The sequence below is a fragment of the Salvelinus alpinus genome, chromosome 27 (genome assembly GCF_045679555.1).
Source record: "Salvelinus alpinus chromosome 27, SLU_Salpinus.1, whole genome shotgun sequence".
Lineage (NCBI taxonomy): Eukaryota > Metazoa > Chordata > Actinopteri > Salmoniformes > Salmonidae > Salvelinus > Salvelinus alpinus.
In genome coordinates, this window is record NC_092112.1 from 27,365,759 (window position 1) to 27,387,498 (window position 21,740).

Consider the following 21,740-nt stretch of genomic DNA (forward strand, 5'->3'; position numbering starts at 1 on the left):
AAGGAACGCTCCAAGGAGCTTGGACAAAGGGCCAGCAAAAGGGGGCAAAGTCTAAACCAGGCCCAGCCTCTACTGTGATAGGCCAACTGGACACGTTGAGAATAAAATTGTCATAGTATAAAAACTACTATTTGAGTACATTCCACAGTTCTCTGTTCATCCTGTGCGGTGAAACAGCGAACCCGTATACAGTAATCCCTCGTTTATCGCGGGGGTTACGTTCCGAAAATGACCCGCGATAAGTGAAATCCGCGAAATAGAAAACTTCTTTTTTTTTTACAATTAGCAACTATTACATGTATACAAATACAGTGACTCACGTGTAGGCCGTTTCACTGCTCTTCAGACTGGGCCGCTGCATCCTGACTGCGCTCTGCAGTGTTCTCTTCTTCTGAAGCCCGCGGTGCAGGTGTGTTTGTTCGGGAGAAGAGCATAGTGATAGGCAGCTGTTGTCGCTCTTTTTTCTTCTTTGCAAAAAGATCCTTGTACACCGACATGCCACCATCGATTACGTTGGAGAACTGTAATGAACGGCTCATCAAAGGGTCCCATTCCTCAGCTACTCGCTTAAGTTCAGTGGCCATTCGCACCATGGTTGCTAAGCGACCAAGCGTTAGTCCTTCCTTCCTTCCTGGCCAACTTAATGTAAATTTGCCAAGCTGTTTTATGTACGTACACATAACTGCACGAGACGACAAAATGATAGCACAATTCGTAGCATGTTTTGATACAAGAAGCGGGAGTGAGTTTTTAGCGAATCAGAATGCAGAGCACAATGCACCAAAAAAAAATAAAAAATGCATTATGAAAATCCGCGAAATAGCGAATCCGCGATAAGTGAACCGCGAAGTGGCGAGGGATCACTGTATACGAAAATTGCATTTACCATTTATACGTTTGAGTTTAATTAAAATACTTAAAATATATTCAGGGACTCTGAATCACATTTTGTCCTGATGCCAGATATGAACTGACGCAAATCTCTTTCATTCTCTCTCTTACATCTGGTCTTAACAAGAGATAGTCACGGTTGTTTTATATGGGTATCATTGATCTATTTGGCGTGGGCTACGGTCGAACAGTAGCCTGTGTTGAGTGTGGTTAATACACCGGGATTTTGTAAACTCAACCCTTTGTCTGGACAATTGTTCATTTATGATCTAGCCAGGTCATTACATTGGTGTCAGAAGTAAAAACGTGGATAAGAGTTAGCCAGCTAGCTAGCTGACTACCGTGGCTAGCTAACGTTACGTGGAGAACGGGGGTTGAAAATGCTTCAAGGGAATCCGAAGGTGGAGGTAGGGGACCATTATGGCCAAGGTGCGTGTGCATGGATGTCGGAGGATCTGCCCGAGGAGATCGCCAGGGCATCGGAGCACAGAGGCCGCTTGAGGGTGACCGCAAGAATGATGGCCGCTGAAATGGGCATGAGTGCTTCGTCGACTGTGCTTCGCGCGGATTCCGGTGGGCGGACCGAAGGGGTGACGTCGACGCTGCATGACGAGGAGGCTGGGGCTCAGGATGTAAACAAACATGGCGGTGTCCAGTCCCCGATTGCGTCCGTATCTGTTAAGACCCTAAGTTTTTCATGCTCAGTTTGAATTGTTAGCTCATTTTGGGGGGTGGTCAAATGAAGATAGGGCACTGCAATTGACTTTGTGCCTCCCGGGTGATGCTCTGTCCTGTTTGATATTGATTACCCGCTAGGACAGATGTGATTATGGAGCTTTAGCACGAGCACTGAGGAGACGCTTTAGACAATGTGTACACCCCCGGCTGCTGCGCTCCGAACTGAGTAATAGACGGACGCAGGCAGCCTATAGAGCCTCTACGGGTGCTAGCTAATGACATTGAGAGCCTCTCTCGGCGGGCATATGCTCACATGCCCCCCTCCGTGCAGAGCGAGCTAGCACAGGACCAGTTCATACAGGTGCTCTCTCCTACGGAGCTGCGCATACAGACTCAGCTGGCTCACCCTGAGTCATTGCAAATAGCCTTGGAGATGGCTTTGGAGATGGAGCTCGTGTGGGCTTTAGCTTTGGTTGGGGTGCAGGAAGACACACCCACTGTGCGGGCTGGGGGCCAGAGCAGGCCAGAGCCGGAAAAGCCTGTATGGGTGGCTGAAATGATTGCTGTGTTGCTATAGGTTGCTTGCAACACACACCCTGGTCCCATGGTCTGCTGGGGGTGTGGCCAGCAGACCATGAGACAGGCTCCACGTCCCCCAGAAGCAGACGAGTGCAAGCGGATGGAGCCTGTTGTGGTGGGCTGGACCTGTATTGGGGACTTTTGTCATGTCCCTGTCTCTGTGGAGGGGATGCCCTGCTCTTCCCTGGTGGACACTGGGTCCACAGTAGCCCTGGTGAGGCCGGATATTGTCCCAGGTTGGACTCAGTTTGAGCCCACAACTGTGCAGCTCAGCACAGTCACAGGTGAGCTGGCACCCATGAAAGGGAAGGGAATAATGACTGACAGTAGGGGGCAGAACTGTGAGTCATCCTGTGTGGGGGGCGGCTGTGCAGGACCCTTGTATCCTGGGGTTGGGCTTTCTTAGGAGCACAGGCTGCCAGTTAGACCTAAATGGGGGCACACTGAGCTTCCAGGTAGGGCTGGCAGTCACCATGCCCCCCCCCTAATGTCACATTCACTCAACCCAACAACCCCCTACTCCAACAGTTAAAGCAGCAGAGATTCATGGCTGCCCCCCCCCCACGTCTGTGTGTGACTTTTCCCCAGCCCCTCGGTCACCTACAGCTGTGTTACATTCCACCAGCTACCTCCACGACACATCCCTCCATGAGCCCGGGCCACGCCCCCCAGCCACCCCAGATGGGAGAGGAGAGGATACCAGACACTCCTGTCGGGGGATGCCATCCAGCACCCTGTCCATCAAAAGCTCAAAAGTAGCTGGAGCGTTTGCTTGACCTTGAACTGTCAGTGTGCTCCGTTAGTGTAGAACACAGTTTTGGCTCTGGCCTCCGGGAAGAGGGGCACCTGCCAGTTGCCACTGCAAAGGTCTAGTGAGGAGAACCAGGACCACCCCCTAACCAGGTCCAGCGACTCATCGATGCGTGGTATGGGTATGAGTCCTTCCTGGTTACCTCATTCAGCCGCCTGTAATCCGCTCGGGACATGGCGTTGCTGCCGCTGTGAGCGGACAGAGGGCCGTGACAGAGAGCTGTGTGCAGAGAAGGGGGTCTGGCCACAGTGTGTCGGGCGAGCCGGCCTGTCTGCTGTGAGCTGCAGACTGTCAACATGGCTGAATGGGCGCAGCAGCAGGGACGGGACACAGACCTACAGCCAGTGCTACAGTGGGTAGAGGCGCAGCTGAGGCCACCATGGGAAGAGGTGGCAGCGCTCTCACTCGCGACCAAAGGGTTGTGGTCAAAGATTGAGAGACTGCGCTGGCTGATGGTGTGCTACAGCGGGCATGGAACGAGCCAGCTACAGGAGAGGAGAGGGGTGGGGACTGGACACTTTGGGGTCACAAAAACACTGCGCCGCCTCCGTCAGGGCTTTTACTGGGGGCTCTTTCACAAAATGGCCCGAGGCCTATGCTCTGCCTGACCAGGAGGCAGAGACCATTGTCGACACCCTGACAGCGGGGATGTTCAGTAGGTTTGGAACTGCAGAGTCCATCCACAGCGACCAAGGCAGAAACGTTGATTCCCATGTGTTTTCCACCATGAGAGAGGCTGGGTATGCACAAGACCTACTCCTCTCCATCCGCACTACTCCTCATCATCCTCAAAGTGATGGCCTTGTGGAGCGCTTCAACAAAACGCTTGGACAGCAGCTGGCCATCGTCTCTGCTAAACACCAGCATGACTGGGACAAGCACCTGCCCATGGTCTTCATGGCATGCTGCTCCGCTGTCCAAGACTCCACCTCCTGCACGCCTGCCCTTCTCATGCTGGTGAGAGAGAGCCGATCCCCTGCAGAGATGGCGTTTGGTTGGCCCCTGGATAGCCCTCCTGTTCTCCCGGGGCCGGAGTATGCCCGGAGACTCCAGGACCGCCTGGAGACAGCCCACACCTTCGCCAGAGAGCAGCTGGTGAATGCAGGTGTGAGGCAGAAAAGGAACTATGACGTGCACACCCGGGGAAGGCACTTTGTGGCTGGGGAGCTGGTCTGGGTCTACAGCCCCCTAAGGAAAAAAGGCAGATGCCCCAAGTTGGACAGCCACTGGGTGGGGCCCTGCAGTGTCCTGGAGAGGGTAGGGGAGGTTGTGTCCTGGGTGCAGCTTCCTCCCAGGGGAGAAAGGTGGCACTGCACCGGGCCAGGTTAGTCCCATACAGAAGGGCCTATTCTCCCCAAACCCCAGGGACTCCCACAATTCCTCTCTCTGGCAATGACATTCCCCAAGCGCAGCAGACAAGGATCCAGACAGCTCACTCACCCAGTCTCCCTCCCCGTGTCACTGTGTGGTTCTCCAGAGCCACGGACCCTATTCCCTGTTCCCTCATCCTTGTCCCCCATGTCCCCGCCCTCATCCTCTGAGCCCCAGAGGGGCAGCACCCTGCCACGGACTGAGCCCACTGTTTCACATCTGGACACTCTACAACCATCACGACCACGCAGGCAAAGGAGACCTCCGGGTCACTTCAGAGACTTTGTTTGTTCCCTCGGGGACAAGGTACTTTCTGGTGGGGGGGGGGGGGGGGGGCTGTATAGCGACCCGCACAGACAGTTATGTGTTATGCTGTCCGTTGGTTGGGATACCACTAAGACTGATTGCACAATGTCCACCAAAGGTAAGCTGTTAGCTGGGCCAAATATATTTTCCCCTTATGTCTGTGCCTGGGCTTCTTTGGTGGACATTGCCGCAATCAGTCAGTGGTAACCAGGTAAGGCACGTCATGATTGGCAGGAGGTTGCGCCAGACAACACGGCCCATCTGGGCCCATTTGAGTTGTCACCAACCAACCAGTGTAGTGTATGCTGGTCTATGAAAACATGATCTGATTGGTTAGAATAAACAGGTCCCACCTACCAGAGCTCCTACTACAAATATTTTCTTTTTTTTTCATGTTCACAACTCATTACAACTCATCAATTACATGTTTGAGAATGTTTACAACTACAGATGATTTTTTCATGTTCACGGTTATGCACTTGCAAATTGTGTTTACAACTACAAATCTATTCTACAAGCTCAAATCATTATGGCAATGATTTAACTTCATAACAAATCTAGTAAAATGATGCCTTTGCAGCATGAATAGAGGATGCTTTATGTATGAGCCGGTCCACGGGGGATACGAGTGTGTTACCGGGAATGCACATCAATCCTAGAAGATAGTGCAGATCTAGAGGCCACTATCAGCTGCCTGAACAATGGAAAATAACCACCACCACTTTAATTGTTTAATTTTATTTCACAATGAAATGGGGTTAATAACTTCTGTTTAATTCCTTTGATATGTATGCGCAGAACTGTGCAGAACTGACGAACATAAGCATTAACGTTGAGTTTCACCAAAGATGATCTAGCCTTTTCTCTTCCACTCCTATGACGACAGTCAGTGACTGGTACGGAAATAGTGGATGGACTGTTGTTGATTTGTTTACACTTATGTAAACTCTAGTCTCGGGGAATCCCAGATCGGTAACATTGTGGGAGGCAACCCGTATATCTAGACTAGAGAGACGAATGTGAACCCATCGTCGGCGGGTTCTCTAGGAACGCAAATGACATATAACACTGGCTAATACAGTACCAGTTTCTCCGATGTAAAATAAGAGGAGCTTTTTTCAAACCCAAGGTTGTCCGTGCGCCCATTTGATCTTCAAGTTAGTTCTCTATAACGTGAGTATTCTCATTCTGTGGAAAGCTACAAGTACAACAGCGTAATCAATAGAATGTCTACTCCTAATCATAAATACATGTGTTTGTTTAAACTAAATTCCTGGAGTGAGAGCAGAGTCCTTTCACTTTAGGTAATTTAAACAAGTGTAGGGTGTCCTGTTGCAACATGGTGGACTATAGAAACTTATATCAAATTGTGAAACATCATTATTCGATAACAACACCGACCAAGAACGTGCTTGTATTTCCAATTAATTAATTTACTACTACTAAGTGCATTTAGCATATCTTGAGATTAATTACATCATATAGATAGTTGAATTGAAGTCAATTGAATTGAAACCCCTAATATTCAGTACAGTTCATCCTCTCAGGGTAGGAGAATGAAGCGTCTAAATGCCAGAGGGATAGAGGAGACCTATTTTTGGGGAACACAAAAGACTCTAAACACACTGAGAGACATGGAAGGCCTCCCTTGTTACAAGAATGTTCAGAAAGACATCCCACAGCTCACTGATATTGAGTTTCACTTATCCAGTGTGACCCATGTCACCACAAAGTCTGGTCTTGATGGAATCTTGGATTCAGGTGGATTTAAGGGCGGGGAGAAGAGTCTCCTGTGGTGGGGTCTAGCGATAGACCATGATGATATCAGAGCAGCAGAAGACTGTTACCTGGAGAAGATCTTCCCAGACAGAACACCTGAACAAAGACAGATGCAGCAACCCTTCCTCAGCAAGTTGACCACCTCACCTGCCTTCAGGAAGGCATCACGTTATGGGAACTTCAGGTTCACTTTCAGTCTGTCTGATCTCCTGATGATGTAAGGTCAGCAGATCTGTGGTGGAAAACAGCCTGTCCTGAGAGTGTATGGAACTACTGTCTACAAACAAGAGATTATGTACACAGCGCTTGTTCACAGTCCAGGTGTACAGGAATTGGAGAAGTACCCAGCTCTTAATAATGGTGGAGAAGATGTTTTTATATACCAAGAGGGGACCATGGTCTGGCATGCACAAGCAGTGTCTGAAACCCATGAGTTTCAGCCGGTAATTCATAGGCCACAGGTGGTTGAAGTGGAACCTTTTGATTGTTTGTATGAATATGACAAGTGGTATGTGTGGGACCATGTGACCCTGGCGTTCCACCTGCCAGAAGGTCAGACCCTACGAGTTGATAGAGAAAAACTGATCAAAAACCTCACTGCTTGTGAGGCTGTTGATCCATTTCTTGGGGTAAGGTGTGTCTCCAACAGCTACAACTGTGCATGTAATTGTTGTCGTCTATACCGCTCAGAAGCTGAATACATTGTGGAGCAGAAAAGAAGAGACAAGCAATCAGACAGCACCAACAGTACCTCATAGCTTTTGGAAGCTACAAGAAATATTTATGCATATTTATAACTCAATCATGAAACCAGAATAACCAAACTAACTATAACACATTCATTCAGAACATCATCATATGATGAGGATTAAATCCTGTCACGTGAGGTGTTTATAATTGATGCTATTAAGTATGTATTACCACGAGACTGTGTTTTTCAATGATCTTTTGTATTTTTTCATATTTGATGTAGTTATGTATAGACATGAGGTTAGAACCCATTTAATATATGATATTTTTCAATTAAATTCAAATATTTATGCCTATATGTCAAAGTAAACAATGCCTGTCGATTGGGTGGAGCTCTTTTTCCCCACTCTCATTATTTATACCCCACATAAATGTGTATTGTTTAACACATACAGTATTTTGTATTCTTGCTTTTACTAAGATAGGTTACATTTGAAAAGGAGTCCTTCAAATCGGCTAAAAGAGTGCCCCTCTGTTATTGATCCATCGCCAGGGAGCATCTTATTACATCCACATTATCTGGTTTCACTGAACTTCTTGTGCAGGTCCACATGAGCATCTTGCCACCTTAATAAAAACATAAATGTAGCACCTTATTTTACAGTACTGTTTTTACCTGTGGATACTTTCTGGTACTTACTTCAAAGAATTCATACCCAATTGGTAAACATCTGCTGCTTATTTCAATAGATCCAATGGCCAGCGGCATACCACCCTGCATACCACTGCTGGCTTGCTTCTGAAGCTACGCAGGGTTGGTCCTGGTCAGTCCCTGGATGGGAGACCAGATGCTGCTGGAAGTGGTGTTGGAGGGCCGGTAGGAGGCACTCTTTCCTCTGGTCTTTTAAAATATATATATATATATATATCCCAATGCCCCAGGGCAGTGCCCTGTGTAGGGTGCTGTCTTTCGGGATGGAACGTTAAACGGGTGTCCTGACTCTCTGAGGTCATTAAAGATCCCATGGCACTATTCCCCAGGTTGTTGCTGTAAATGAGAATGTGTTCTCAGTCAACTTACCTGGATAAAAAAAATGGAAACAAGGTCCATTTACCATTTTACTATGAAATGTCTCAGTAAATACCTGATAATTACATATTGTAAAGTGCTATCTACAAAGAGACAGCTCACCATGGTAAACAAGTTAGGACCTTCAAAACACAGGCAATCAGCAATCACTAGCAGCTGTTCAGGCTACTTATTAACCTGATAGTCATTCAGTTCTCAAGAAATGAAACTAGATTTCCTACGTAGTGTGAGGCTAAAGGCTTCAGTTACACAAAGGCTTCGTTTACACAGACAGCCCAGTTCTGATATATTTTTTCACTTATTGGTCTTTTGACCAATCAGATCAGCTCTGAAAAAGATCTCATGTGAAAAGGTCTGACGTTATTGGTCAGAAGACCAACTAGTGGAAAAAAGATCAGAAATGGGCTGCCAGTCTAAACACAGCCTTAAGGATCAGAGTCAGTATGTATAGATACAAACATATGATTGGGACATTTCATCAAGGAGCTGCCATACAGTGGGGAGACATCAACTGAAGGCTGCCAATCTGAAACTCTACAATCAAGTAGTAAGTCTCCAAACAAAGTAAGTTATTGTAAGTTATGTTAAAGAAACAATTACATTTCATGAGACAACAATTTGAATTAATTACACATACTTACAGTACATAATTTCATGAAATAACCACATATAAAGCACTAAATAAACAGTGCTAAACACAGCTGCTAGAATCTTGACTAGAACCAAAAAAATGTATCATATTACTCTAGTGCTAGCCTCTCAACACTGGCTTCCTGTTAAAACAAGGGCTGATTTCAAGGTTTTACTGCTAACCTACAAAGCATTACATGGGCTTGCTCCTACCTACTTTTCCGATTTGGTCCTGTCGTACATACCTACACGTACGCTACGGTCACAAGATGCAGGCCTCCTTACTGTCCCTAGAATTTCTAAAACAGCTGGAGGCAGGGCTTTCTCCTATCCATGTGAGAGATGCAGACTCGGTCTCAACCTTTAAGTCTTTATTGAAGACTCATCTCTTCAGTAGGTCCTATGATTGAGTGTAGTCTGAAGGTGAACGGAAAGGCTCTGGAGCAACGAACCGCCCTTGCTGTCTCTGCCTGGCCGGTTCCCCTCTCCACTGGGATTCTCTGCCTCTAACTCTATTACAGGGGCTGAGTCACTGGCTTACTGGTGCTCTTCCATGCCATCCCTAGGAGCGGTGCGTCACTTGAGTGGGTTGAGTCACTGACGTGATCTTCCTGTCCGGGTTGGCGCCCCTCCTTGGGTTGTGCCGTGGGGGAGATCTTTGTAGGCTATACTCGGCCTTGTCTCAGGATTGTAAGTTGGTGGTTGAAGATATCCCTCTAGTGGTGTGGGGGCTGTGCTTTGGCAAAGTGGGTGGGGTTATATCCTGCCTGTTTGGCCCTGCCCGGGGGTATCGTCGGACCTGGCCACAGTGTCTCCCAACCCCTCCTGTCTCAGCCTCCAGTATTTATGCGGCAGTAGTTTATGTGTCGGGGGGCTAGGGTCAGTCTGTTATATCTGGAGTATTTCTCTTCTCTTATCCGGTGTCTTGTGTGAATTTAAGTATGCTCTCTTTAATTCTCTCTCTCTTTTTCTCTCTTTCTTTCTTTCTCTTGGAGGACCTGAGCCCTAGGACCATGCCTCAGGACTACCTAGCCTGATGACTCCTTGCTGTCCCCAGTCCACCTGGTCGTGCTGCTGCTCCAGTTTCAACTGTTCTGCCTGGGGCTATGGAACCCTGACCTGTTCACCGGACGTGCTACCTGTCCCAGATCTGCTGTTTTGGACACTCTCTACCGCACCTGCTGTCTCTAACTCTGAATGATCGGCTATGAAAAGCCAACTGACATTTACTCCTGAGGTGCTGATCTCAACCAACTCAAGAGACAAGGATTGTGTATGTGTGCCATTCAGAGAGTGAATGGGCAAGGCAAAATATTTAAGTGCCTTCAAACGGGGTATGGTATTAGGTGCCATGGGCACCGGTTTGTATCAAGAACTGCAACGCTGCTGGGTTTTTCACTCAACAGTTTCCCGTGTAATAAGAATGGTCCACCCCCACTTATTCTGAACATGCCCTAAGTTACATGCTTACTGGGCTCTCATTTTTGATTACTTATCTAAAGCCTTTGATAGAGTTCTAGCCCCAGACCCATTGATCGCTCTGTTTGGTACAGTTGATGGGAAAAACCAGGAAGGGAAAGCTGTCTCTCTTTGTACTCTATTAGCCAAAAGGCTCATATTGCAATTTTGGAAATTGGAGACTGTACCTACCTTTGAAATGTGGTTACGGGATTTAGGGAATGTAATACGTATGGAAAAGATTCGATAAAATACCTCCAATAGAAGTCCAGTGTTTTACAAAATATGGCAGCCGATACTGGATAAATGGTCTAGTCCCGCCTCATAACTAGTTGATGATCTGCTGCTACTCTGTGCTGTACTCCACTCAATATTTATTTTTGGCTTAACTACACTGCTTGTAATGACTATATGCTGTCTTCTTATACATGTACCACCTAATAGGATTTTGTTTTATTTTGTGTATGTGTGAGTTAAGTTTTGTTTTGTCCTCTAAATTGGCCATCCCATTCAACAGTACAATGAATGTCATTGTTTGTATTGCTGTCTTTTAAAAAAAAAAATATTGGAAAATAATAAACATATTATAAAAATAAAGAATGGTCCACCACCCGAACAAAGGGCATCCAGCCAACTTGACACAACTGTGGGAAGCATTGGAGTGAACATGGGCCAGTATCCCTGTGAAATGCTTGACACATTGTAGAGTCCATCCTCCAATGAATTGAGGCTGTTCTGAGGGCAAAAGGGGGCGCAACTCAATATTAGGAAGGTGTTCTTAATGTTTTGTACACTCAGTATCCATTGTTTCCATGAACAGCTATTTCTACATTTTTTATTTTTTTACATATTACATATATTTCCTCATATTTAGGTACAGTATTTTTCATACAAAGAAGCACATTACTTCTCATATTCAGTGCTTAGTGCTCACAAGGGCTTTATTGTACTACCCACTAGAGGGCAGCACAGACTCACAAATCCATGGATGGATGAAAAATATTACCAAAATGAGCTGCACTGGTCTTTTTCATTTCGATCTTTTACAGCTCAGTATTGACTATTATTCTCACACAGTAAAGTCATAACCCCTTGGTTAACACAGTTCTCTAATCTACTGCCTGTATGCAGTTCACAGAGCAATAAGACACCTTTCTAAACAGACAGAAGGGATTGATGGCACTCCGCTAATGCTTAAGACACATGCACACAACATCAACCCACCACATCCACAACCTCCTACTACCCTCCATCTGGTCATATCCATCTTCAGACCCCTCACGCCCTCTCCACAGGTATATTACTATTCTCTCAGAGATCCTGTTCCTCTGCACCGCTCTCCCCTGGCAGATTCATAGCAGTTTCTCTCAGCATGTTTGTAATGTGAGCGTTGTGAGAGGAATGATTTGGTCAGATCAGGAGGGAACAGTATATACACCATCTGTTGTCTCATGTTAACCATATTTCCCCGTGTCATGTGGTGTGAAGGTGGCATGTTGTACGATATTACCCCAGTTCCTTCACTGATTCCTTAAGCATTGATTGATGAGCTGGTAATATGGTGGAATAAAGTTATTATTCTCTCCCACTCTGATATAGCGTGCACACACTCACACACAAACACATGTAGAACAGAGCAGACAGCGGGGGGGGTTAAGCCGACAGGATCTGTGCTCTCTGTATGGCTGATTAGACTCAGGGGAGTGGGCTCTGCCGCACAGTGTGAGTCTGAGCCGTGAAGCTCCATGCTGAGATACTGCTTATGGGCTGCTGCAGCACATTGGAGGTGAAGTGGAACCAGGTCCGCATGGAAAAATAACCAGAGCCAAGAGATCAGAGGTCAAACAGAGGTAAAAGGTCATGGTGCCTCATTACAATATGATTTATAGCGATTGAAGGACTATAATTAAGCAAACTGGTGAAATAAATGTACAACAACTGATTGAGAGACATTATTTATATAAAAAGATCAAAATGTTATTTATTTCAACTTCCTCATATACAACATTTTGTGTGATGAAATCACAACAAAAGTAAGTGGTCAGCGACAGATTCTAGCAGATAAGAAAGAAATAATTCAGAGTAAATAAAGCTACTACTGTACCTAGTAACTGCATGTTATCAAACATTCACATTTCTAGTGCTTTACAGAACATTTATCAGCAAACTAATTTCTATTTTATTCCCAATTAAAATTGAAAAAGAGTTTCAAATGATAGTTGATACAACATTACTGTACAATCGCTAACGTTATTCAGTAGACAGTATAACAAGTCTAATCCCCTTAGTCAGCTTTTAAATGAAGTCCATACAAACTCCTTTACATTTCAGTGCACAACAGATGACCTGTTTTACAAAAAGAGAGAGAAAAAACTATGTGATCTCAACCAACACTGCCAGAGGAACCTTTAACTAGACTAGTCGTCCCTGTTGCTGCGTTATCGACACTAAGAAAGTGGGTCCATGGCGACAAGCCAAAAGACTGTGCTATCAAAAATGCACCATAAAGCAGATCAACTGAGACAACCTGGAAGCTAGACACAGCTGCCATCTTGGAATAGTCCAAACTATAAAAGAGAAATAGAGTCAAACAAAGGCGATACGCTATACTAATACAAATCCTGTCCTTATCACTCTGCTACTTATTAGCAAAGCTAAAAATAAAACATTTGCAACTATCTGATTTTTGCCCCCAAAATTGCAAAAGTGTGTCTGTGTGCTGGGGGAGGGGCGCCCCCTCACCACATGTAGTAGCTGCGTGTGGTGTCCACGGGGGAGGGCTTGCTCTCTGCCCCGCCCTCCTTGTCCACCTCCCACAGGTTGATGAGGGGCGGGTAGAGCTCATTGAGGGGGATGGAGGAGGTCTTCTGCATGTACTTCTTCAGGGAGTGGTGATAGTTCTTCCTCTTCCAGCGCCGGGCCACGTACACCCCCACGGTGGCCAGGCTGAGGAAGGCAAGCATGGTGGCCATGACGACTAGCAGGGCGGCGCTAGGCCTCTGGCCCGACACGTCCAGGGCGAAGGTGTTGCTGCGCGTGGTCACGTTGACGCACGATTTATGGGTCTGCAGGTGGATGTTGGAGACGGTGAGGCACACCTCATACTCAGTGCCCGGCTGCAGGTGAGTCAGGTTGTACTCGTGCACATCAACGGGCACGCGTGCAGTGTAGGTGATGTGGGGATTGTCAATCTTCATGGTGGCCGAGGCCCACTTAAGGTTGGAGGTCATGACGTTGGAGTTGATCTTCCAGGAGACCAGAATGGAGTGGGACTCGGTCTGCTTGACGTAGATCTTCATCACCTCGACGCTGTCCAGCAGGGTGCCGTTGACCCGGATGGTGGTGACGCGTGTGTCGGCCCCCTCTGTGTTCTGAGCCACGCAGGTGTAGCGGCCTGAGTCCTCCACCTGGACGTGGGACAGCCGCAGGGTGCCCTCACTGCTCAGGTGGTACCGCTCTGACACCGTGTCCACCGTGATCTTGCTCCCCATAGGAGACACCCAGTAGATTTCTGGCTCGGGCTCGGCCATGGCCCGGCAGTCCAAGCTGACACTCATGCCCAGCTCTAGGCTCAGGTGGCTGGGGAAGGTGTTGTGGGAGATGAGGGGCAGGCACTGCTCTGGGGAGTCCTGTAGCCTCACCTCCCTGACCCGCTGGCCCCGGAGCTCGGGCGGTGAGCTACATAGCATAGCCCGGGGCTCCATGAATCGCACGCTGGTCCTGTTTGAGCTCATCCACTGGATGACACAGTCACAGCGCAGCGGGTTGCTGTGCAGGCTGATCTCGCGCAGGTTGGGCAGCGCCTCCACGGTGCGCTGGTAGATGGCATTGAGGGCGTTGTTGTTGAGCATCAGGCTCTCCAAGGAGGACAGGTCCCTGAAAGCCGTCCGGTGGACAAAGGACAGCTTGGGGTTGTTGGTGCCCTCCAGCTTGGTCAGCTCAGGCAGGTTGTCCAGTGCGTAACGGTCGATGGACACCAGCTCAGCCATGTTGTTGATGCCAAGCTCCTTCAGATGCAGCATGTTCCTGAAGTCCCCCTCCTGGATCTTGTGCACCGGGTTCTTGTTCAGGTCCAGGAACTTCAGGTTTTGCACTTTCTGCAGGGCCAGATGGGGAACTCGGACCAGCTTGTTGTCGTAGAAGGACAGGCTTTCCAGGTTATCCAGACCCACCAGAGCACTCCCGGGAACGTCGGTGAGATCCATGCCGGCCAGAACCAGGCTCCTCAGACTCCCCAGGGGCTTGAAGTTCATGTCCAGGATGCCAATGACGGGGTTATCGCCGATCATCAGGATCTCCAGGTTGGGCGTGGCCTCGAACCAGCGGCTGTCGATGACCCGGAGCCTGTTGGAGTTGAGGTGGAGGCGCAGCAGGCTACGCAGGCCAGAGAAGGCCCCTGGGGCAATGGTGCTGATCTGGTTGTGGTTGATGTAGAGCTCCTGCAGGTTGCTAAGGTCCTGCAGGCAGTGGTCGGTTAGTTGGCTGATCTGGTTCTCCTCCAGGTGCAGGGTGGTGAGCTGGTTCATGTTGGCCAGGCCCACGGCTTCCACACTGCTGAAGTTATTCTGGGATAGGTCCAGCTCCGTCAGGTTGAACAGGGCCTCTAGCTCCCCGCTGGTGTGGGCGATGGAGTTGCTCTGGAGCAGCAGCACCTGGGTGTCAGAAGACAGGTTGGAGGGGATGCATGTCAGCCGCAGGTCGTTGCAGTCCACCGTGGCCGCCTCCCTGTAGGTGGACTGGGGGGTGAACCAGGGGCGCACCTCACACACGCACAGCCGCGGGCACTCCCCGCCCCGCACAAGGGGCAGCAGGGGCAACAGCAGCCCTACACACAGCCATGCCAGTGGGGGCCAAGGGAGGGGGCTTAGAGCCATGCTGTCTCCTCTCTCTGTCTGGTCACACTGCTCTTAGAGGAGAGGCCGGGTTCCTGAGGAGGGCCTGGAGGGTAGGTGTGGGATGTGACATCAACAACCAATGGTCATCAGTGTCCTCCCTGTACAGGCTGGTAGTGGCTGGTAGAGCTGCGGTCCACAGTGCGGGTGAATGTGTGTGTGTGTGTGTTTCAGAATGGGGCCAGGTGATGGTCAGGGTTATCCTCTTCCTCCACTCACGTGTTTTTCCTCTCTCTTTACTTCAGAATTCAGCAGAATAAGCCTGAAATACACAGAAACCAGGTCAGGTATTAGAGCTCTGCATTACATCGTTCCATTATCATCCCACAAACAGATGGTGATTTAGATAAAGAAGAAAGAGATATAGAGAGGGATACAGAAACAGGAAGAAGGAGAGAGAGAAAGGGTCTAGAGAGAGGGATTGAGAGTTCCTGGTGAGAGATAAAAGCCACAAAACCTGTCAGACAGTGAACTGCATTTCATAAAAAAATACCTGATATAGACAAGACTTTTATCCTAAATATGGGCATGAATTAATTACAAGTCCATATCTGCTACATACTGACAAGACAACATTTGTGTGAAACAGAGAGTAATACATTTACAGTAGTTAGCTGCTGACCTGGCTTCAAATACAATTTGAAATCATTAAGAATACTTTAACTGTTTGTTTGACCTTGCCTGTTATAATGGAACCAATAAAAAGTCCCAAAAGCTCAAACTCTGCCTTCCTGGCACTCCAGTCTGGCTAAAGGTCTGGTTCTGTGGTTGGACCGAGAGATCTGACATCCTTTATAGTTTCACAGCAGAGGGTTAGAGTGGAGACAGCACCCAGCCTACACAGCACCAGTCTGCAGACTTCTTGGGGACTCATTTGACATGCCTAACAGGGCAGAATAAATCTGTGAAATTATTTTCTATGCTGTGCTATTGTGCAGAGGTTAATTTCTGTCTTTAATGAGCTGTTACTCAGCCAGAGACTATTCAAAAACAGGTGAAAAAAGCAAACGCTGAGCATTCAAATGTAATTGAATCAGTCAGTGTCTTGGTAGTACAGGCAAAACCACTCAACCCCAATGCCAGCAGTCTGACTGCTCTGGCCTGTTAGTAGCAGGTCGCCTCTGAAAAATTAAAGTCAGTCAGAGGTTTCAGTGAAGTCATTTATCAGATTGGTGTCCTAATTCTCCTCATTTTCAAATAAAATATGGATCATACTAAATGTTTACATACATTAACTGAGACAGATAGTCCTGCTGTTTTAACAGCTGGGTCAGTGAAGGATATACACACGAGTAAGTTGTAAACCATAATGTACTCCCAATGTATTGCATCCAACAACAAGCCTATAACATCTGAGTACACACTGTTTGCATATGGCTCACTATATTTGTGTATGCAGAAGTGCTGTCCTTTGTTCAGATAATATATAAGATTATGGTCCAGAATTTTAAGGTATGGGCAATTCCACGGTAACGGAGTGACACAGACTCTGATTTTTCACTTTAAAATGTATGTCACAAAAATCAATGATTGTAAAGTGAAACCTTACAACTATATATACACAAGGACTACTTTTAACAATTTCCACTGAAAATGTACTTCAAGAACAGTGCAGATGCAAAGTTTGTTAACAGAATGACGGCACAAACTGTCATTCTGTTACCAAACTTTACATCTGCACTGATCTTCAAGTAAATGTGTTTCTGTAAAAGTTTCAGTGGAAATTGTTAAAAGTAGTCATTGTGCATATAGTTGTATGGTTTGTTTAAAAATCTGAGTCCCAGTGTCACTCTGTTACCGTGGAATGTCCGTATATGACAATGTATATTAGTAGAGATTGGTAGGCTAAATGTTTGATGCATATTTGATACGTATATTTGTCCCTATCTGAGGTCTATTGTGGATATGAACTCAGCTACTCTGATGTATTCTGTGTCTGTCTCTTCAGAGATTACCCACGTTTCTCTCTCCCAGGGGATTATCTGCGTATGCTACTGGCACAGTGACAGAGAGATACTTTTGGTGTGGTAGCAGCCAGCCAGAGTTCTCTGCTCTGACTATGAGCACATTACACAACACACCTAATCTATCAGGGCGGGCAGAGAAAGAAAAGCGCTCAGCTCGACTCTGCGCATTATCGTTAATGTAAGCTAGCTCTTGATTATGAGACACGTCTCTGGAAAGCGGTGGCAACACAGGCGGGTAGAAATGAGTCTTTTAATGAGCCTGAAGAACTCAATTAGAGGCCTGGAGCCTCTGTGCTGGGACGGTGTCAGCTCCGGGCCGGGCCCAGGGTGGTGGGTTGGATGTGGGGGAATGGGCAGGGCTGGGGCCAGGGTGGTGGGGTGGATGTGGGGGAATTGGCAGGGCTGGGGCCAGGGTGGGGTGGGTGGATGTGGGGGGCAGCACAGGGGCCAGGGTGGGGGTGGAGGTGGGGGAATGGGCAGAGCAGGGCAGGGGCCAGGGTGGATATGGGGGAATGGGCAGGGTAGGGCTGGGGCCAGGGTAGTGGGTGGATGTGGGGGAATAGGAAGGGCTGGGGCCAAGGTGGGAGGTGGATGTGGGGGAATGGGAAGGGCTGGGGCCAGGGTGGGGATGGATGTGGGGAATGGAGCCTCTACCGCCTCTGGGATAGCTCCTCACATCAATTTCTGATGGGTCCCTGGCACCGCAGCATCCTCCCCAACACATTTATGAGGCCCAATTATGGAAATCTAACACAGCAGTTTATTCTTCCTCTCCGTTTAAACTGCCAATACTGGATCTATAAGGTCTGTCAGGGGAAAATATGTTTTTCCTATATCAGTTTGGTGCTGTCAGTGATAAGGGTATTTCCACTGTAGCGGTGATATCCTCTGTGCCAGGAGTGTAGTGTTCTCTAAACAGGTGACACGTTAATGTATGTATGATGGTGATGAACTACCATGTATGATCTGCACATAATCAATGACTACGCCTTTCCTCTGCCCTGCCTGCCCTTCCTGGGGATATTCAAATCAGTGACAGGAGAAAATAACATTGCATTATCATAAACAGATAGGACAGTGATGAGCACAGGGCCCAGTGACTCCAATCCGTTTCAGCAAATCAAAAATGTTCTCACAAAAAAAACAAATCCATCTCCATCCAGGCCAATTAGTTTTCAATACTAGAGAAAAGGATGATTAAATCCCAGCCTTTTAGGCGAGGTGAAACACTTTGTATCTGTTCAGGCAGGATTCCAGTGGGTGGGTGTGTGTATATATACACAATACAGCTGAGGACGGCAATTTATCTCTTCAACCTGGAGGAATCAGCCTCCCATAACTGTCCCAGTGAGTGTGTACGGCAGGCCCTGCCGCTCTCGCACTGACAATAAACACCACCGTTCCTGCGCCTCCAGTCAGATACTAATAACACACCACATTTATCCCCATAAACACACTCAGTGCAGCCTGAAGACAGAGACGTGTGCGTGGGGATGTGTTTTGTTTCACATCAAAACCTGACAACCATGTCTCTGGATTTCTACTTTAGAGACAATAGTAACATAGAACAAGTTTAGCTAGATTTTTCTCCTTTTCTTCATGTGTGATTTCTCATCGACATTCAGTGCAAGCCTGGCAGAAACACCGAGCACAGGGATGTGTGACTGACACAAACTCGGCTTTGATTCATATTGCAGGTGTGGTATTTATAGTGTCTCTAAAAATACTTAGTTATGCAGAAAATAAAACAGCATGTCAGTCACTGTGTTTCATGTCTGCATATTTTAATCATGAACCAATGCATGATCAAAAGCCTATCTGCCATTACAACTTCTCAATTAGTTAACTTAGTCAGTGTGGGAGAAACTAGGTACTGGATACAATATAATGTGAGTATCCGGTGAGTATCCGGTTGGTATGGCTGTTACTGTAAGAAAATCCCCTACCTCTAAGATACTGTTCTAATAGCCACGATGATATATATAGTATCCAAGACTAATGGCATCCTCTCTGCAATGCCTCGGCCAATCAGAGCGCCATCTCAGTGATTTGTACACTTGTACACTGAACTGTAACATCAAGGCTTTATATTTCCTCCTATTCCTCTTCTCAGGGCTCAGGGCCTGGGAATGGACAATAAGAGATCTGTCATCTCTCCCCCTCTATCCATCAACCTATCTATCTATCAATCTGTTGGTCTGTCTGGCTATACACTGTATCTTTATATCCAGCCATCTATCAGGTCATATATTATGCCTCTCTCCCTTTCCTTCTCTTCTCTAAAATCGGAGGAGACAGGCGAGGTAATCGCTGTTTTCACACTGAGGCTATAAAAATCACACCTGGCACCAGGCTCCTGGAGTGCTGACAGCTCTGTGGGGGCTCGTATCCGGTTTGACCGACCGCTACCTCAGTGTGTGTGTATGTGTGTGTGTGCGTGCGCACGTGTCCATGGGCGCACGTGTGTGTATGTGTACATGCGCGTGTGTGCTTGCATGTGTGTGTGTGATGGGGGAAAAACGATTATGACAGGGGACACCTCCAATGGAAATTGTGAACAAACAAGGCCAGAGGTGCCCTCCCTCAGCATCAAAGCCCAGAGAGACTACCAGGCTGTCCATCGTGGCCTGAAGGCCTGAAAACAGAACACTCACTGTCAGTGATGAGTGTAATGAAAGTTGTCACACTAAACAAAATGACATTTCCCTCAGCCCACAGAGTGGTCTGAATGAAGGGAAACAGATGTTGCTATTTCATCCTCTCACTGACACAGCAGCACCAGGCACTGTTGACTTACACAGGGCCCCTTCCTATTAGCACTGCTGTTGATAGATACGGTTGCTAAAAGCTGTTTAATCCTGGATGGAAAAAACATTATCGCTGCAAATCCTACAAACTATCCATATCCTGATGGCAATCCATCAGTCATTCCAAAAGTGTTGTCTGTCGTAGCCTTACCCGCTATAAAGTGAATGGGGGAAAAAATATATTTTTTACTCCCCCTGGTTTGAGTGAAACTCAAGTAACCAATAGATTGATGTTTCTGTTCCTGTGAAAGTGACCAAACTGCTTAAAGAGTAGAACAGTTATGGGGGGATTAAGGCTATAGTCTGCAAAAACATCCTATACTATATACAGTATATCCTGTTTATACTCATCATCTACAGGATGTACATAACAATGCCTCAGGAACAGACATAACAAGCATTGTTTTGGGCTTCCTGGCCAGTGACCCCTAGTCAGGTGCAACACTTGTCTGAAGAGACCAAACTGCTTAACTCAGATACACAGAGATTCAGTGTTCACACATTGTTTGCACTTAACCCAGAACTACAACAAAGAGAAACACAGGTAGAGAAGAGGGATAAAGGGGAGAGTGTAGAGATATGTCTGCTTTTACACTCACCTATCATATCGCACTACACAGACGAATGCCTGTGTTACAGAAGGAGACCCAAAGCCCTGCATGAAGCCTAGTTTTATAGTGAGTGTGTTTGGTTGGCCCTGGCCCTTTGTGTGATAGCATGAGAGGTTTTGGTGGATCTGAGTTTCATTCCCTCCCTGACAAAGGCGATTTACATTTTTGTCATTATCCAATGTGACTTACAGGAGCAATTAGGGTTAAGTGATTTGCTCAAGGGCACATCGACAGATGTCTTCACCTAGTCGGCTCAGGGATTGGAACCAGCGAACTTTCGGTTCATGGCCCAACCCTCTGAAACGCTGGGCTACCTGCCTCTTCATTCTGTCACATCCTTTATGTGCTTGAGTTTCTTAAAACACACAAGCACGCATGCACACGCACAGTATAGAAAAACATACACACACTCAGGCACCATGTACACCAAAAACATACACACAAAAACACAAACACAGAGTGGCGAATGTTCACCCAGCTTAGTGCCTGCCCTTTGATAAAAACAGCCCTGGGGTTCAAAGGATAACACATGCAAGTAGAGCAAGATGTAATTTAGAGATATCATCAGCCCTGTCTTTTAATGCCAAGGCCTCATAAATACATGCATTACTCTATGTTCCCAGACAGCACAGGGACTAATGAAGCAGTAGGGCTCTCTGTCTGTGGCCACATAGAGCGCACTGATTTTGGAGAGGAGACTGAGAGACACCCTGTTTGGATGTCTGAACGGAGGTCTGGAAGTCTTAGACCCTTCATGAATGCTCTGTTTCCTGTCCTGCTGAGCTTTTCCTAACAGCATTAGGTTTCCTTGGGCTGAGTCCACTCTGCCAACGTAAGCACTCACTGTTCCACAAAGACTTCAATAGCTAAAACCTTCTCAATTTTCAAATCGGGACACCAAAGTACACAAAGGCAACCACATGAATAAAAAACAAATGGCCAAATAGCTTTTTTCCATTGGAGTATGAATGAGTGTCTGTCTTCAGTATCCATTTTGCTCAGTGACTTAACCCTCGCTTTCCAGATGCTCTAACCAAGTGCCACTGGATGCTTCTGCCAAGAGGAAACTGGGTCTAATGACAACATGATAGCACCTTTTACAGGGAAGAATAATGTGTTTCTCCTCATTCATTTGTCCCTCTTCATTGGGTGTAAAATGTGAGCAGTGTTTCTCAAACAG

General features: G+C 47.1%; 2 protein-coding genes and 1 long non-coding RNA gene across 10 annotated transcripts in view; 2 read left to right on the forward strand and 1 right to left on the reverse strand.

The window, feature by feature from the left end:
* Positions 1-21,740, forward strand: part of fam184ab (family with sequence similarity 184 member Ab) — a 204,527-nt gene that overhangs the window by 120,188 nt on the left and 62,599 nt on the right. The gene's annotated exons all lie outside the window — the stretch shown is intronic.
* LOC139556282 (uncharacterized) lies at positions 7,856-9,959 on the forward strand. Its single transcript, XR_011671096.1, has 3 exons — positions 7,856-7,982; positions 8,679-8,759; positions 9,821-9,959. It is a non-coding gene; the product is annotated as an uncharacterized lncRNA (long non-coding RNA).
* On the reverse strand, positions 12,226-15,282 carry LOC139556281 (leucine-rich repeat neuronal protein 1-like). The gene has a single exon (XM_071370068.1). It carries the CDS (start codon positions 15,155-15,157, stop codon positions 13,022-13,024), a length of 2,136 nt encoding a protein of 711 aa, XP_071226169.1. The 5' UTR covers positions 15,158-15,282; the 3' UTR covers positions 12,226-13,021.